This window comes from Crotalus tigris, unplaced genomic scaffold (assembly GCF_016545835.1).
Source record: "Crotalus tigris isolate CLP2741 ecotype Arizona unplaced genomic scaffold, ASM1654583v1 scf7180000019173.45859301935:6455823, whole genome shotgun sequence".
In the NCBI taxonomy this organism is placed as follows: Eukaryota; Metazoa; Chordata; class Lepidosauria; order Squamata; family Viperidae; genus Crotalus; species Crotalus tigris.
Genome location: NW_024097414.1, coordinates 1,014,275 through 1,031,899, shown reverse-complemented (window position 1 = coordinate 1,031,899; position 17,625 = coordinate 1,014,275). Strand labels below are relative to the sequence as shown.

General features: G+C 41.8%; 1 protein-coding gene across 3 annotated transcripts in view; it reads right to left on the bottom strand.

Moving 5' to 3' along the window:
• The window catches only part of MRTFB (myocardin related transcription factor B), a 76,197-nt gene that overhangs the window by 15,798 nt on the left and 42,774 nt on the right, over nt 1-17,625 (bottom strand). For 2 of the 3 annotated variants that reach the window (XM_039360348.1, XM_039360349.1), the window contains 9 exons: nt 14,994-15,059; nt 13,337-13,392; nt 11,928-12,003; nt 11,002-11,163; nt 9,814-9,995; nt 7,909-8,049; nt 5,840-6,087; nt 4,567-4,720; nt 117-1,124 (listed from right to left, as the gene is read on the bottom strand). In XM_039360348.1, the coding sequence (XP_039216282.1) occupies nt 117-1,124; nt 4,567-4,720; nt 5,840-6,087; nt 7,909-8,049; nt 9,814-9,995; nt 11,002-11,163; nt 11,928-12,003; nt 13,337-13,392; nt 14,994-15,059 (2,093 nt within the window). The remainder of the gene's footprint in view (nt 1-116; nt 1,125-4,566; nt 4,721-5,839; nt 6,088-7,908; nt 8,050-9,813; nt 9,996-11,001; nt 11,164-11,927; nt 12,004-13,336; nt 13,393-14,993; nt 15,060-17,625) is intronic. The other variant, XM_039360350.1, reaches the window with a different exon arrangement.

The window sequence follows — 17,625 nt, the reverse complement described above, 5'->3', positions numbered from 1 at the left end:
TTCCAGGTTCCTCCACATAACTTGGGGAGGAACAGCTGCTAGCGTATCTCAAATGGCATTCCCGAATTTCTCCTTGACTAGTAGCGGCCAGCAGATTAAGGTAACCCCAAATGTACCTGGATGTTGCTTGCAGGCAGCTGCACTGAAGTGGCTGAATTTGGACCCTGCAGAGAGAGTGGCAGTAACAGCTGGGCAGTTCCTGGGGCAGCCAGAAGCGCTTGGGGATGGGCCACGACCGCCGTTTGTGGCTGTCTCTGTGAACTCACAAAGAACTGAGAGATGACCTTTTGTGGCTCAGCTTTGGCTAAAGGTATCTCTTGCTTGATAACCAGGGCCTTTTTAGCAACTAGATTTTGGAGAACGGCTGGCCTGGGCTGCCCTAAAACATGGCTGGTATCAGAGAGCAACTGCCTTGCCTTAGCGCTGTCTGCCAGGGTGCCTTCTTCTTTAACAGAGGGGTTGTTCTGCTGCCGGTTCAAAGGCATCGGCGTTTGAGCAGAAGCCTGAGGAGGAGGAGGATGACTCCGCTTCTCGACCTCCAGTTGCATTTTCAACACTTCCACTAACTTCTGTTCTTGTTCCAGTTTTCTTTTCAGCTCTTCGATCTGCTTCTCTTTCTCTTGAAGCTTGCGGTCCTTCTCAGTGGTGTCCAAGTCCATGCCGGACGTATTTCCGGGGTCTTCGTTCGCGGCGGCTCGAAGAGGGGAAGCGCTTGGGAACTGCGACGGAGACATCATGGTTATGATTTCCGTCAAAGTGTCGGCCATGTTAGCATCGTCCGTTCTGAGACTGGACTGTTCCGAAGGAGAGGGCGAGATGGGCAAAGGGGAGCCCACGTGTTCCGGGGGTCCCATTTTGTTGCCAGTCGCAACAGGTGTCGTTTCCGAAGAGGAACTGGGAGCAGAATTCATGGCCTGCTTATTTAATGGCGCGGCGGGGAATGGAGTAGTGACTTCTCCAGGTTTACTGGTTCCGTTACTGGAAGCAGTTGCTGCCACTGTGTTACTTGTGCCAACAGAATTATTGTTAAGATCCTGATAGGGTTTCAGGCGCTCAATGAGATCTATTTTAGTTCCAGACACAGGCAATCCTCTAAGCTTTAATTCCATTTTCAGTTCAGCTACCTGAAATGGGGGAGGGGGGAGGGAAGAGGAGAGGGTGATTTTTTTTAACAGAAATGAAGTCACTAGGATGAAGCAATCCAATGAAGAAATGACCACCACTGGAGGCAACACCACCCGCAATGGATCGTTTACTTAAATCCTGCAGAATAAAACCGAAAAGTCTAACGCAGTGGTTCTCAACCTTTTTAATGCTGTGACCCCCCAACCGGTCGTTAAGTCGAGGACTACTCAACTGGTGCAGCACCGTTTGCAGAATTTTGGCAGGCTCAGCAGGGCAGAGACAGCCTGGACAATTCCTATTGGCTTTTGAAAGCCAATAGAATTAGACTCTATTCAAGAGAGTCTCTTCTATTGGCTTTCAAAAGCCAATAGAATAAAAGGGAATAGCACAGCTAAGGAAAAGGGGGGGAAAAATGGCGGACTGCGTTGTTTGGCGACCCCCCGTGAAATGGTCGTTCGACCCCAAATGGGGTCCCGACCCACAGGTTGAGAACCGCTGGTCTAACGTGCCCTGAATAATGGGCATGAAATATTAAAATGACTAGAAGCAATGGAGCCGTGTGGATCCCGCCTAAAGAAGATGTTCGAACTCAGGGCTTTTTTGAAAATTCCCTGTATCTATACCTGTACATCTCTACTTCTGTATACATCTACCTCTCTGCTGATGGACAAGCTGTACAGTAAGAATGCCAACAGAGCTCTGACGTCTGGGCTGGATAATATTTAATTTTCATTCCCTTTTGAAAGAATGCATTTTTAGAGCAGCTTCAATTCTGCATGTATTTGAAAGCCAAGAAGAAAAACAGGTTATTTTGGTTTAATAGTTCCAAAGTCTTACTGAGTGAGGTTCCTGAAACCAAGAAACCATCTCAATCCAAACAGTGAAAAATATTACTATTTATAGGTATAATCTCCGGAGGTGAGAGAAGAGGCAGCTATACAGACAGCAGCATTAATTTGTGTAGTTGCCAAAAGACTTCTGTAATATCCCTACGGACAGTCCTTGCAGTTTGGTTATTTACAATGTTAACTGAACGCGTTCCGAAGTTACAGGATTTCAGCTATAGTTTAAAAAGGGAGTGAGACTCAAAAGATGGCAATCTTTTTATACTTGAACCCTTTTGTAGAAGCTTATAGTCCATCAGCTTCACTTCTCCCTGTCATAATTAATACGAGCAGATCCCCCCTAAAATGAACAATGGATTTGTAGTAAAGCCCACACGAATAAGACTCATTATTTCTTTAGGGTTAGGGTTGGGCTAGAAATAAACATACCATTTACTTTTAACAATTAAATTTTAATCGGTTGATGGCGGGGGTCCCCCACTTTGTGGTCCTGCAGCCAGACACGAGGCTGCAGCAGGCAAAACAAGACACAAAGGCGGGAATGAATTCTGGCAAGGCTCACTCAGCCTGGGCATGCCTGATCAGGTTAAAAAAAATAAAAAATGGGACACCCGGGAAGTGCTCATGATTCCAAAACAAGCCCTGATCCACAGTTTAAGAATCTCTGCCCCAGGAGTTTATTCCACGCTAAAAAGGCTACAGAAAATATTTCTGTTTATAGCAGAATAGGTCAATACCAAAAAGAGCGGGTCTAATTGCATCTGAGGGATTAACCCTCTATCCTTTTTAAAACGTTAACGGCTAACAGCTGCAATTTCGTTTTCCCAGCTGTATGAAGCAGAACTATTAATAGGCAAGTACTTGAAGGCAGAATGCTAAAATTATCCCCTCTTGCCTGCCTTTCTAAATCACTGGGTTAAACATCCTTTGTGTCCTGCTATCCGATCCCGTTTATCCACTTAATCACCACTACAGACAAGATAAGCTGAAAGATCATGGCCAGCTCTCTGCAGTCCGTATCTAGGGAACGATCTCCTCTGCCATTCTAACCCTAGTTCATAGCTGTTATTTGCAGAATTTGTTGTCATCTACCTCCCCTGCATTGTGCATAATTTTATTAACGTCTCTTATGTTGTTATTATTGCTTTTAAAGTAGCAATATATTTCTCTCCCCATTCCCCTCCGCTCCAAAAAATCAGGTAGTTGCCTGTGTCCTTAGAGTAGTTAAGTGCTCTTTTCAGCATATTTTTCAACTCGGCACCAACATGTCTGAGTTTAGCCTTATAACGTAGACCAGACTAAGAATCAGACACCATGTAGACCTAAAGCTACTTCCATCAGACTAGCTATGGTAACAGAATCTTGCAATCTTGAATGAGATTCCCTCTATCTCCCTCCTTTAACTAATTGTGAAATGGGGAGGAAGGACTGTCTGAGGTGTTTGTGAACTTCCTTGACCTGGACTTAAGCTTCCTTTCTTTTATTTCATTGACATAGTAAGTGATCTTCCCTCTGTCCTTCAAGGCCCTCAGGGTTTCTCAAGCTTGGCAAGAAATTCTGGCAGCTGAAGCCCACAATCTTCAAGTTGCCAAGTTGGAGAGACAATGCTGTGGTTATCCTCTACCGAAGGGAAGCAAATTAGCACAACTTGTTTAATCTAATTTCTACGTATTCATGGACTTCTCATTGCATTCTTCTTGGGCAAACACCCTGCTTGTGATAGAACAGTGGTTCTCAACCTTTTTAATGCCGCGACCCCCAACCGGTCGTAAGTCTAGGACTACTCAACCGGTCGTAAGTCGAGGACTACTCAACTGGTGCAGCACCGTTTGCAGAATGGGACTTTTGGCGGGCTCAGCAGGGCGGAGACAGCCTGGACAATTCCTATTGGCTTTTGAAAGCCAATAGAATTAGACTCTATTCAAGAGAGTCTATTCTATTGGCTTTCAAAAGCCAATAGAATAAAAGGGAGTAGCACAGCTAAGGAAAAGGGGGAAAAAATGGCGGACTGCGTTGTTTGGCGACCCCCGTGAAATGGTCGTTCGACCCCAAATGGGGTCCTGACCCACAGGTTGAGAACCACTGTGATAGAAGAAGACAGCAAGATTGTGATTGGGTGTCATGCAAAAAAAGAGAAAAAAACTCACACAGCCCCACCCACATGCGATATGGACCGGCCTCCTCGGCTGTTCTTCGTATCTGAAATTCCCCATCGTTTTCCACTGAAATCTGGCATGCAGAAATGTATGGAGACACTCTAGATCAGGGCCCTCCAACCTTGGCAACTTTAAGACTTGTGGACTTCAAAGCTGGCTGAGGAATTCTGGGAGTTGAAGTCCACAAGTCTTAAAGTTGCCAAGGTTGGAGAGCCCTGCTCTAGATCTAAAGCTACATTTTTTTGTAAACTGAAAACAATACTACATTTTGACCATTTTCCATGTGGGTGAGTTGGCATCTGCCAGAGGGATAAACTGGGGAAAAATGAAATGATTCAAAAGTCAGGTGAGTTAGAAGTCATTCTGGGGTCACAAGGAACACCTTTTTCTGGACCCTTGGAAGACGCTTCACACTACACTGGTTGATTTTATTATTTTACCTTCAAATCATCCAAGCTGGGAGGAAGTGGTCCTGGCTTTCTGTTTAAAATATTAGTGTTCTGTCTTAGTGTGCTGACCGCTACTGGAGATGTGCTGTTGTTCAAAGTAGTCAGTGGTACATTCCCAGTGTTACCCTGTTTGTCATTTACTGGCCTTCAAAGGAAAAAGAGGAAGAAGAAGAAGAAGATCAACCTTCAAAACCATCTTTTCCATCTATTTCGTTCAACACGTCCTGCCATTTTTTCCCCCCCTTTAGCCACCAAACATTCTATCTATTAGGAGTGGGCCAGAATAGAGAAATGCCATTTGAAAGCTTCAAAATAATCTTGTTTATTAGCTTCGAAGATTATTTTATTCTGTTAACGTGACTCCCTAGACTAAACTGCAGTGTGGAGACAGATAGACCACATTCATCACACAAAAAGACATACAAGGAATGAATGGCCTGGCCTTTCCCGGAAAATTAAAAATTAAAATAGGGGAAAGAATTTCTCTATTCCAGCCCACTTTTCATCAATAATGGAACAGATCTACTTCTCTTATTGATCAAGCTGTTCAGGAGGGATTTTACCATCCTGCAGAGCAGGTTCTAAACATGTACAATCCATGCTTATCCTGTGTAGCCGCTGTATAGAGCAGGGGTCCCCAACCCCCCAGTCCGTGGACCAGTACCGGGCCGTGGCATGTCAGCAACTGGGTCGCATAAACATGCAAAGCCCCATCTGCAGGATGCAGGCAGCACACAAAACCAGGCACCCTCCAGTCCATGGAAAAAACATTCTCCATGGACCGGTCTCTGGTGCCTAAAAGGTTGGAGACCTCTGGTATAGAGCTTATACCAAAATACAATATAGGAAAGCTATATGATCAGTATCTGCATTAGGTACTCTTTGGACCAAGTTAGATGCAGTATCGTTTGCATGAACGCAATTTATTTACTTTTTAAAAAACAACAACAACAACCTGTTGTCCACTTAGTTTTGGGGAAGTATGATTGTCTCCTGGCCATGGGGAGGAGAACTTAACCTCTTGCCTAATCCTTTCCTTGCCAATGTCCTGCCAAACCTTCCTCCCATTGGCGAAGAGGAGAAATGGAAAGAACAGCTTGGATCCCAAAGTGCAAATTTAGCCAAAGTGCAAATAGCCCTGAGGAAGAGGCTGGTTGACACCAGTGGAGGAGGACTGCTGACAGAGTGGAGGAAAGGGACTCTTCACACTCACTGGAGAGATGAGGAAATCGAACAAACGCAGAACCGTCCAAGATTCACCTACTTGAGTGGTGCAGGGAGAATTGTCTGGTAATTGTAATGTTGCTGCTGTTGGCTCAGGATTTGCAGTTGCAAAAACAGTTGCTGCTGCTGCAGCAAACGAGCATAGTTGGTGTCCATCGGGGGCTCGTTTTTCTCTCCTTTCTGGTCGGGGGGAATATACTGATGATACTTCAGTTTCTTCACTCTGGGCTTCGGTTCTTTGCTTTTCTTGCTCCGAGGTCTGTCACTGGAGTTCTTGGGGTGAAGTTGCTATTTTCAGAAAGAGAATAATAAAAAGCGACGCTTTGATCCAGAGCTGAAGCTCAATCCAAAACTGCCGTTCTGTGTTACAGTAGAGATTTTGTTTGTTTGTTTGTTTGTTCCTTTGTCCGTAAAGACCAGGGGCTTCCAAACTTGGCAACTTTAAGATTCGTGGACTGACTGGGGAATTCAGGGAATGGAAGTCCACGAGTCTTAAAAGTTGCCACGTTTGAAGACCTCTGCCTTACATTCCTTTCTCCAGGAAGTCAAGAGGCAAGTGACCTTGCCCTCCAATTTCATCCCAACAGCTACAAGAATGTGAGGAAGATAAATGATTGGCCCAAAGTTCCAAATGGAGGGAAACTAACCAAAGAGAGAAGCAACCTAGAACTAAGGAGAAATTAGTTAGAACAGTTAATCTGCCTCCAGAAGCTGTGAATGCTCCAACACTGGAAGTTTTTAAGAAGAGACTGGACAGCCCTTTGTCTGAAATGGTATAGGGTATCCTGCCTGAGCAGGGGGTTGGACTAGATGACCTCCAAGGTCCCTTCCAACTTTAATATTATCATTATAAAGTCACCGAGTGAGTGTTCATGGCTGTGCATGGATTTGACCAATACAGGTAGTCCTTGACTTACAACCAAAATGGAAGATCTGAAATTCTGTTGCTAAGAAAGCTAAGTGGGCTATGCCCAATTTTTACAACCTTTTTTTTGCCACGGTCGTTAAGCAAATTGCAGCGGTTGTTAAGTGAATCATGCAGTCGTTAAGCATATCCGGCTTCTCCCCTTGACTTTGCTCATTGGAAGCCAGCTGGAAAGATTGAAAATCACATGTTGCTAGGATGTGGCAACCATTGTAAATACACGTTGACTGCCAGATGCCCGAATTCTGATCACATGACGATGGGGATGCTGCAATGGTTATAAGTGTGAGGACCAACTGACTAAGTTACTTTTTTCAGTTCCGTTGTAACTTTGAATGGTTGCTAAATGGATGGTTGTAAGTTGAGGGCTATCTGTATACGTACCATTATACTGCACTGGTTCTTGATTTGGAAAAGAGGGATATTTATAGATTCAACAGTAAGAATTCCAGACTGAATTCAGTTATCTATCTATAATCGAGAAGATGATTATCTTTGGAGCTGATTCTTTTCACTTTAGTAGCTGCTTTTAACCATTTCACTTAACTATCTCTCCAAAGCAGACCAAACTCAACAGGAAAATACTGCTCTGCATTCTGTCTTGCTAATTATTGAGACTGAAACGTTAGTACTTTAATAATGTAGGTTGTCAGAATTGTAGCTTCGCCTCACCAGTCAGAAATTATTATCCTAAAATTTAGGTCAGTGTCTCTTAAATTGTGATTTAAGTGTTAAAAGCTTAGCTCCAGGCTAAGGACTCTAGCAAAAGTCGGCATAACTTAAAGGTGATGTCAACCTTTTGTCTACTCGATTCAGTGAGATATCTTATAAAAACAATTTTATAGAAACTGGCAGATGTAGCTCCTTTCCTGCAGTCATCTGCAAAACCACTAATCCAGCTGGCGACATTCTGAAAAATGCAATTACTATATTTACAATATCAATACCCGAGGTAAAAAATATTTATTTTAGGAAAATGATTAATAGTTACTGCAGTGCTGGATGGCGATGAAGATTTCATGCTTGCTTGCCAATGCATACATGTGGGTTTTCCCCCCTAAAGTTTTAAAAAGCTCTTGCCCAACTAATTATATATCTTATTATTCCTGTTTAAAATGTTCATTTTTTTTGTTGAGGAAAGTGGTATAATTAAACCAACACCCACTGTTTTTGTTCTGCCCTACCTTTATTAGTGTTGGCCCACTGCAGGGTTTTGTGGCAGTCACAGAATTTGTGGTAAGAGGAGCAGCAGTTGTGCGTGTGACATGCTGATCTGTGACAGGTGGCTTCAAAAAGTCAGGTCCTGGTAATGCTATGGGGGGATACTGAGAAGAAAACAAAATGAGAAGCAGCTATTTAAACATTTTCCGGCCTTCAGTAAGTGTCAGCTTTTCACAGCGACATCATGGTATTTCATTATAGCTATATTCCCCTAAAAGCTGTCTAATGAAATTCAGGAAAACTGTCATTGTTCAATGATCAATCCAAATATATTTATGAATTAATTTTGCTTTGTGCAGTAAGCTTTTCTTTTCCTTAAAATAAATTTGGGAACATCTGTATGCCTTACCTGTATATGCCTTTTGATTCTGAAAACTGCATGAAAGTTTAATCATATTTTGGAAGGAGAAAATGCTTATTTATTATATATCAACTGTATGAAAGCTAGTTTCTTCTCTTTCCTAGCTAGCTGATAAATATCAATAGCGCTTAGAGTTATAGACCGCTTCACAATGCTTTACAGCCCTTCTCTAAGCAGTTTATGGAGTCAGCATATTGCCCCCAACAATCTGGGTCCCCATTTTACTGACTTCAGACAGATGGAAGGCTGAATAACCCTTAAGCCAGTGAAAATCGAACTGCCAAACGAACTGCTGGCAGTTGGCAGTCAGCAGAAGTAGCCTGTAGTACTGCATTCTAACTATTGTACAACCATGGCTCTTAATATTAAAGAACTATTAAATATAAAGGCAGCTATCGTGCCAGAATAACCTTTCCGTTTACAGCCAACAACTCTGCACTGCTTCCTATGCAACACGTCACATCACACTTTTGCGTGAATGGAGCTCCCTGGGTGCACACATGCACCAGCCCACCACTCATGCAGCCTGGTCTCTTCTCCCCTCCCCCCAGCCGAGCTGCCAAGCCACAAAGGTTGGGGACCGCTGTGCTAATTGTAAGGACAGAGAAATGATGATTGAGAAGGTATTTTACTCTCAATACTAAAGACGTTATTATAAAATGGGTAGAAAAAATTCAGGCATAGGAAACAGCCTATTTCAACAAATTGGCATAATGAAGTATTGAATGCTGTTCCCACATAGGTTGGAAGGCTAATTATGCTCAACCATAAACAAGCCATCTTTCTGATTTGATTAGCTCTTTCTTTATTTGTGACAAAAGTGTCCAACTGGACCTCTGACTTTTCTCTGGAGGGGGATATGAGGATATAAAAATGGGTAATATTTGAATCCGAAGCTAGAAAGACACAGCTATTAGTGCAGACATGTCAAACACAAGGCCCGGGGGCCGGATGCGGCCCGCAAAGTGGTTTCATGTGGCCCACGAAGCCATTCTGGAAACAGTGAGGGGACGGCCCCCGCTGCCTTGGCCCTGGCCCAGGCCGGTCAGGAGCCAATGTACAATTTTGTGGTGGCCATCTATGCTGAAACACATTCAGTCCTAGCTCCACAAGACTGTCTGGAAACAGCAAGGGACCGGCCCCTGCCGTGTCGGCCCCGCCCCCTGGATGCATGCTGGGGAGGTGTCACCCTTTCTGAGGAATGAAGAAATGGACCATGCCTTGGCGCTTGCCCCGGTCCCACCCCCTTCTGCCAGAGACCCACAGATCTGTCCCACTCCTGCCCAGGCCCCCACAGGCCCCCCTGATGCGAACAATGTAGACTGGCCACATCCACCCAGTAGGCCGCACCCACCCTGGCCACACACACACCACCCTCCCCCCGAGGGCAACCGCAGTGCTGATGCAGCCCTCAATGAAATTGAGTTTGACACCCCTGTATTAGCGGGAGAGAAACTGCTTGGTTCATATCAGAAGACAGCAACATTTCAAATGGCTGGCAGCGTACCTGTGTGGCGGAAGAAGCTGGGGTGACTGGCGAGGGTACTTCTTTCGCTTTGGGCTCTCCGGGGGAAGCGGTTGACCCTTGGGACTCCTGACTACCAGGCTGATCGGGAGATAAAGCATCACTGCTATCTTCGTCAAACGAGAAATCATCCACAGCTTGAGGATAGTTCTCCTGACCAACCGCTAAGAAAAGACAAGGATTCTTCTTTTAGTTAAGTCATTACAGAGAGAGGAGACACGGGCGAATACGGGTGGTCCTCAGCTTACAAGCACAATCGTGACCAGGATTTTTGTTGCTAAGCAAGGCGGTTGCTAAATGAGTCAAGCCCGTTTTTGCAAACTTCCTCGCCAGGGTTAAGTGAATCACAATTACTCACGAATCCGGCTTCTCTCATCGACTCTGCTTGTCAGAAGCTAACTGGGGGAGTGCAAATAGCAATCGCGTTGACCCCAAGGATGCTGCAGCCATCATAAATACTTGCCAAGGGCCTGAATTTTGATCATGGCACCATGGGGACGCTGTGAAGATTGGTCATTGGTCACTTTTTTCCAGTGCCATTGTCACTCTGAGTGGTTACTAAATAAGTGGTTGTAAGCAGAGAACGTATTGTACAGTGATTATTGTACAACTGGAAGTATAGGCTTGTGTTCCCAATTGCTTTTATTCTAATCCATAGATCTTCACATATAGATTGTTTCTGATTTTTCTTTTTGTTATCTCTTTTTAGAAAAAGACAATGGCTTTATCAAGCCAAGGTGATGGAGTAGAATAGATGATTCTTTTACAGGGGAAAACCATCCAGATGGTACGTGTTCACTCACTGCCTACGATTTAGAATCGTAGAATCACTTCCACCAGTGCACTAGAAAAGCTGAACAATATTCTTCCATACAATTCCAAAATGAATACTTTGTTGAAATACAAAAAAAAAAAAATTATGTTAGACAGACACACGCAGAGACATACACACACATTTGCGTATTCTTTTTTCCTTTTCCATTCGTCTATTTTTATTTATGTTTCCAGTCTTAATAGACTGCTCTCTTGAGTGACACACCAAGAATGCTCTCTAGAGGAAGTGTCACAATAACACAAAGGCCCATTTATGATGGGTATTGCAACACTTCAGGCTTCAGATTTTCACGATCTATGATTTCTGGCAACAATAGACCTGGCGGTCCTACTTGCCTATAATGGCTTCTTTGACGCTGGAGTCTACAGGGAGAATATTCTTCTCCACCAGTTCCATAGGGCCCGGCCTCTGAGCGATCTTCTCGTTTAAGTCATCTGCAAGTCGCGCCCTCTTTAACTTCATCTGAGTAGCCTGGAGAGAGGGTTCTGCAAACGTTTCTGGGGGAAAAGGACTACAACGGTTAAAAAACTCTGAAATGCTACATAAATTCTACCTTCAATGTTTAGTGCATGTTTATCTAAAGTTGTAATGGAGATAGTAAAGCAGATAGTGTAGAACTAGAAAAAGAGAATAAGAGAACACTCCAGAGCTTCCCTATTACAGCAGACAGAACAAATCTGAAGTGAGACACTTTCTATGTAAAAATCACAGCTCCAATGAACTACGTTTTAATCCTACTTAGTTAAACTTGTAACATTTTGCATCCCAGATGAAGGCAAGAAATTGTTTTAAATCTGGGTTTTAAATCCAGTTCTCACTTGCTGAGCTTGGTTCTGACAATAAGGTGAACTATAACCTTCAGCTTATAACCTGTAATAATTAAATTCACACGCACAACATATTAAACCAAAGTCCAACAAACCATATTGTGCTTGGATATACCCACTGCCGTTTAGTTGGTGTAGAACAGGGGTCCTCAAACATGGCCCTTTTATGACTTGTGGACTTCCACTCCCAGAATTCCTCAGCCAGGCATGCGTGCCTGGCTGAGGAATTCTGGGAGTTGAAGTCCACAAGTCATAAAAGGGCCAAGTTTGAAGACCCCTGGTGTAGAAAGTCACACTTTTTAAAACCTGTTGTTGGGGTTGGTAATGTGGGAAAACATATGGTAAAAAGGCAGCCTTGCGTTTTTTGCTGAGAAGTTTCATTTATCTATTCAGAAATTTAATCAGGAAATAGGAAATCAAAGGGGATTTCTCACCTTCAAGAATATGCATCCTGACTAATTCTGATCGATCAGGCCTACTGCGTATTTTATGTTTCAGAAAGTTTTCAGTCTGGAAGAAAACAGATAAAAATATTCACACTACATTTAACTGGTAATAAGCACAAAATAGTCCCCGTTTTGCTGACATTGATGGAAACCGCAAAGCACTGTCTGACAGCAATTTCATTATCTGACAATGCTTTGCAAGATGTTGCCCGATATAACAAAACTATGTTTACTATTTATTTATTTTAAATCATCCAAAAATTCAGGTTCTTGATCATCCATTCCGCAAGGTGTAAAATGAAAACTGAACCACTTCAAATTTTATATTCCAAATTTCGCTGCATTCAAGAACAAGAAACTTATTCTTACAGATCACGTGCTTCTACTTTTCAAAGCAATAACACAATCAGAATTCTATCTTTATACAGAAGTAGAATGCTAATTAGTCTATAATCTGAAATTCTTACCAAATCTGCCACAGATGCAACCACAGGGATATTATTGAACAGACTTTGAATTTTAAAACAGTTGTCATTTTTCCTTATAATGTAGTTTATTTTTCTGAGCATTTATATTGAGTACTTTAAGCTGTATTAATGTATCTATCAGAGGAAATGTGAGTTGTTTTTTCACTTAACCTGCATTACTTGTTCACAAAAGCTTACAATATATTACAAGTATCAAAACACAGTCTAAAACATTATGAACATTAAAAAATGTCCATATACCTATGGGTGTTTTTAAATTTGTTTTTAATAATAAATCACCAAGCTATTTCCCTATTTCTCTTGGTTTCTAAGCAAATGTAATAAAACAAAGAGATTGCCCTTCAAGAAAAAAGTGAAGACAATTGTGTAGCACTTTTGTATCCTCATCAATTAAGTTTTGAAAATTCAGATGATAATTTAAACTTATACTTTGACTTCTCAAGTTTAGAACTATGAGAGAAGATGGCCTGGTTTTAACTATTTAACAAATAATTTCAATTCTTTATCTTTAGTTGAAGAAATAGATAATTACTATAACGGCCTTTGCCAAAAAGAATTCTGAGAGTTAATAATTAAATATATCATGAATAATTATTGGCTTCCAAATGCAATACTTCAACGGCCAGGTATGAAGCACACCTTACTAGAGAGTATATATTGTCTCATCGCAAGGATTAGTTTAACTAATTTTGAAAGTGTTTGTAGGAATATGTGGTTATTCAAGCTGTTGCTGATGTTTGAATGGTTTGAATCAGTTCTCCCTCAATTTCATTACAGAAAGAACTCAAGTTTCTTTTCCAAAAATCTGTAACAATTTCTCCTCATTTCCAAAAGCTCTTTGTATAACACTTTCCCCCAAGACAAGCATATGCAAAGAATGAAATATCATGTTCCGACTTGATTTCTCACCCTGGCTCTTTCCAAACTCTTTATTTGCTCATGAAACACAGCTGGGCTCTTCAAAGCTAAAAGAAGGAAATGAAAAAGAGTCATGAAGCCAGGAGATCATGAAGGCATATATGAATTATCTTACATTCAAGTAGGTTTGTTTCAGCTAGCTTAGTAGGATGCTAACTGACCTGTACAGAAAGATTGGCTGACAGTAGCTGTAATAAAATCGCCCTAGCTGCATTGTGCTGGATTCCAAACACTTTAATTAACTTCATAAATATGGAGTATTAGCTAAAAGATGAGCAGAAAATGGCCTTTTCACACTACTCTTAATATGTAGACCAATTATGTAACAGCTATAATAATAGTAGTAATAGTAAAAATATCTGTCTTGCATCAGGAGCCTGGTGTCAAATGAACAGGGATAATTAACACCGGCATAGTTTCTTCATTCTCTCTTTTCATATTCTGTACTCTGCTTACTAAGTATTTTTAAAAAATAGTATTGCATTTCCTGTATGCTTTAGGTTGGAAACAAAAACAAAAAACAAAAACACCCCAGCAATACAGTTACACCATATAAACAAATAGCACAACAGATAATGACGGGATCCTAAGGCCATTGTGAGTAATTTCCACGCAACCTGGCAGAATGGCAAGTAGGCCCAATAATAACGAACAAAGTTCTGCTATTTCCTAGAGTTTTCAAGCCAGACCAAGATAAACAATCCCAGTAATATTTTTTTTCCTCGTTAGGTGGTCACTGAAGGCCCTAAAGCAAGGGTGTCCAACCTTGGCAACGTTTAAGACCTTTGGACTTCAATTCCCAGAATTCCCCAGCCAGCCATGAATGTTGGGAGTTGAGCTCCACCAGTCCTAAAGTTGCCAAGGTTGGACACCCCTGCCCTAGAGTATTAAGATACTCTTTTTGGCATCTCTTTCAACTCAAGGTCCAACATGAGACGGGAAGCAAATTAGGGCAGCTTGTTTAATGCCATGATATAGCCTGACGTATTCATGGATCTGTTACCATTACAGCCATATTTTTCTCAGGCAAACCTCAGCTATGACAGCACAAGGTAAACAAGATGGCGCTTGCATGATACATGAAAAGCAAAGAAACACAACTATTAGCCAACTATGTTGGCTAATAAAAAATAGTGAATCCTTGCACTCAATCACAGCAAGAGACGAGTGGCAAATACATCTGCATACCCTTGCAGAACATGCTTGGAAAAAAATGAAGCCACAGGAAACTTAGTTCACCAACTTTAGGGTACAAGAGAAGGGAACCTCCACTCAAGAGGACAGCAGAAAACAAACCCAGGGTTTGTCTTTAATCTGTCGAGTCTTGATCCTCTTGCTTCGTCCAGACACAAAAAATTAGAGTCTCATTTCTGCATACCAGATTAAATTATTATAAATCATTTCCCCCTTATTTAATTTCCAATTGCTCATAATTTAATTGTAATGAATTCCGGGTTTAATAAGGTAATATATTTTCTATCAATTTCCTTTCATTTTCAGATATTAGCAGAAGTCGTATTTACAGAGTTGTCACCCTGCCTTTAAATTTGGCTGGGGACTGAATATTATCATCTATTCCCTTTCATCTTTAATAAGACATCTAAGCACTCAAGGTTACGCAAGCTTCAGAAAATAAAATTAGCCTTACGTGGCATGATTCCCTGGTCCACCAGCTGCTCTCTTGTGCGCCTTTGCTGTAGCTTCAACTGAAGAACTGGCAACAGAGAAAAGGGATTTATTACTTGACAAGATGGGAACTCTGTCCCACAGTTATAACGGCTGCATTCTTTAGAGAGCTCAATACTAGCTGGCATCAATCCTTAAAATTAAATGTTTAATCGGATCCAGGATACGTTTACTGCTCAGATAGTGAGACTGTGTACAGGCAACCCTCATCACAACTGTTCAAAGTCACAACGGCTCTAAAAAAAAGTGACTTAGGACCGCTTTTCACACTTGCAACCGTCGCAGCATCCCCCAGGGTCACGTGATCAAAATTCAGAGGCTTGCAACTGGCATGTACTTATGACGGCTGCATGTCCCAGAGGTGAAGAAAGGACATACAATGGGGCAAAACTCGCTGAACGACTGTCTTGCTTAGCAACGGAAATTTTTTGGCTCAACTGTAGTCCTAAGTCAAGGACTCTCGGTAGTGTGTGTACACAACACAGATGATTATCATCTGATGTTTTGGTGATTAGGATAGAGAATCTCTAAGATACAAATGTTTTTATGGGCAACAATATACAGTCTCTCCAGTGTGGCTTCATAAGAGTCACATTCTGCAATAGACAAACACTTAGGCCGGCGTTATTTCTCCTACACACACACAGCTCGGCACCACAAATATTAAAGCCAATGTACAGAGAAGACTGTCCATGGGGTTTTCGTGGCAAAGATACTGGAGTGGGTTGCCATTTCCTTCTCCATGGCAAGGCCATGGTTTTCCCAGTTGCAATGTATGGATGTGAAAGTTGGACCATAAGAAAGGCTGAGTGACAAAGAATGGAGGCCTTTGAACTATGGTGCTGGAGAAGATTCCTGCGAGTCCCCTGGACTGCAAGGCAATCAAAGCGGTCAGTCCTAGAGGAAATCAACCCCGACTGCTCTTTAGAAGGCCAGATCCTGAAGTTGAAACTCAAGTACTTTGGCCACCTAATGAGAAGGAAGGACTCACTGGAGAAGAGCCTGATACTGGGAAAGATGGAGGGCAAGAGAAGAAGGGGACGACAGAGAATGAGGTGGCTGGGTGGAGTCCCTGAAGCAGGAGGCGTGAGCTTCAAGGGACTCCAGAAGATAGTAGAGGACAGGAAGACCTGGAGGAACGTTGTCCATGAGGTCGCGATGGGTCAGACACGACTTCGCAACTAACAACAACAGAGAAGACATTGTTCTGATCAACATGTATATATGCACAAACACATCACTGAAACCCAACTAGCATAATTATTACAGATGCTCTTGTCTGGTGCTATTAACGCTTGTGAATGCATCATAAGCCAAAGGCAATCTCAGTCATCAATGTTCTTTGCAACAGCCCTTAGAGTTCAACCTGGAAACGGGACAAGAATACTAGCTGGCTTGTCTCCAGCAAAAAACTTGGACTCTTTGGGACAGCGCTATTCTCTCTACCACACCTATGGGGTGAGTCAGGGACATGGAGAAAGAGGAATAAGGGAGAGCCACATGTTTATAGCATCCACAATTTTATAAGCGTTCCAGATCAACAGAAAGGAGAATTTTATTTTCTGTGCAATCTACTTTTTATCAGTTTCCAGTTACATGTTAATGTTTACCCCTGGATCTGATTTACAGTAGGAAAATAAAATTTTGTAAGCAAGACTTTATCTCTCTTTTTAGCAATGGTTGCAAAATATTTTGAACTGGGAATCTATGTACAATACCTTTATTCTCTTCCTTAAAAAAAAAAAGAGTACGGTACATTCAAATCAAAATAATATTAAGGTATTAAAAACAAAAGCATCCAATTAACAAAATAAGTAATCTTGCTGCTAAAGTATATTAAAAACAATCCCCACAGAATGGTATTCTCGTTTTTCCAGAAAGAAAAATATAAATATATTCCTTTTCCTTAGCTGTGCTACTCCCTTTTCTTCTATTGGCTTTTGAAAGCCAATAGAATAGACTCTCTTGAATAGAGTCTAATTCTATTGGCTTTCAAAAGCCAATAGGAATTGTCCAGGCTGTCTCTGCCCTGCTGAGCCCGCCAAAAGTCCCATTCTGCAAATGGTGCTGCATCAGTTGAGTAGTCCTCGACTTACGACTGGTTGAGTAGTCCTTGACCTACGACCGGTTGGGGGGTCATGGCATTAAAAAGGTTGAGAACCACTGCTTTATCCAAAAGTAAGAAATGTACGACTTCTCTACCTAGAAGTACACAAATTTATTTTTCAATTCAGAATTAGCTAGTATACCTCCATCAGCAAAGACTTTTATATATGGAATTTTGAAATTTTGTAAGCTTCTTGAAGTCACCTAAATGTGAGTTGGGCAGCTATATACAGTAATCTTGTTTAATAAAAACAAACAAACACAGAAACGAACACATGTAAGGATTGAATGTATTTCTGGAGGATTTCAACCTGCAGCTATGCCATAATATTAAGACACAATACAAAAAGGAAAAAACTTCATCATATATAGCTACAGTTAGGATAAAAAGTCAAAACAGAAGCCAGTTTTTTAATATAAGGAAAGGCGACTCATTTCCTTATTTTTTTCAAAGCCTTTTGTATGCTGTGCTAATTTTTCCTTGGCAA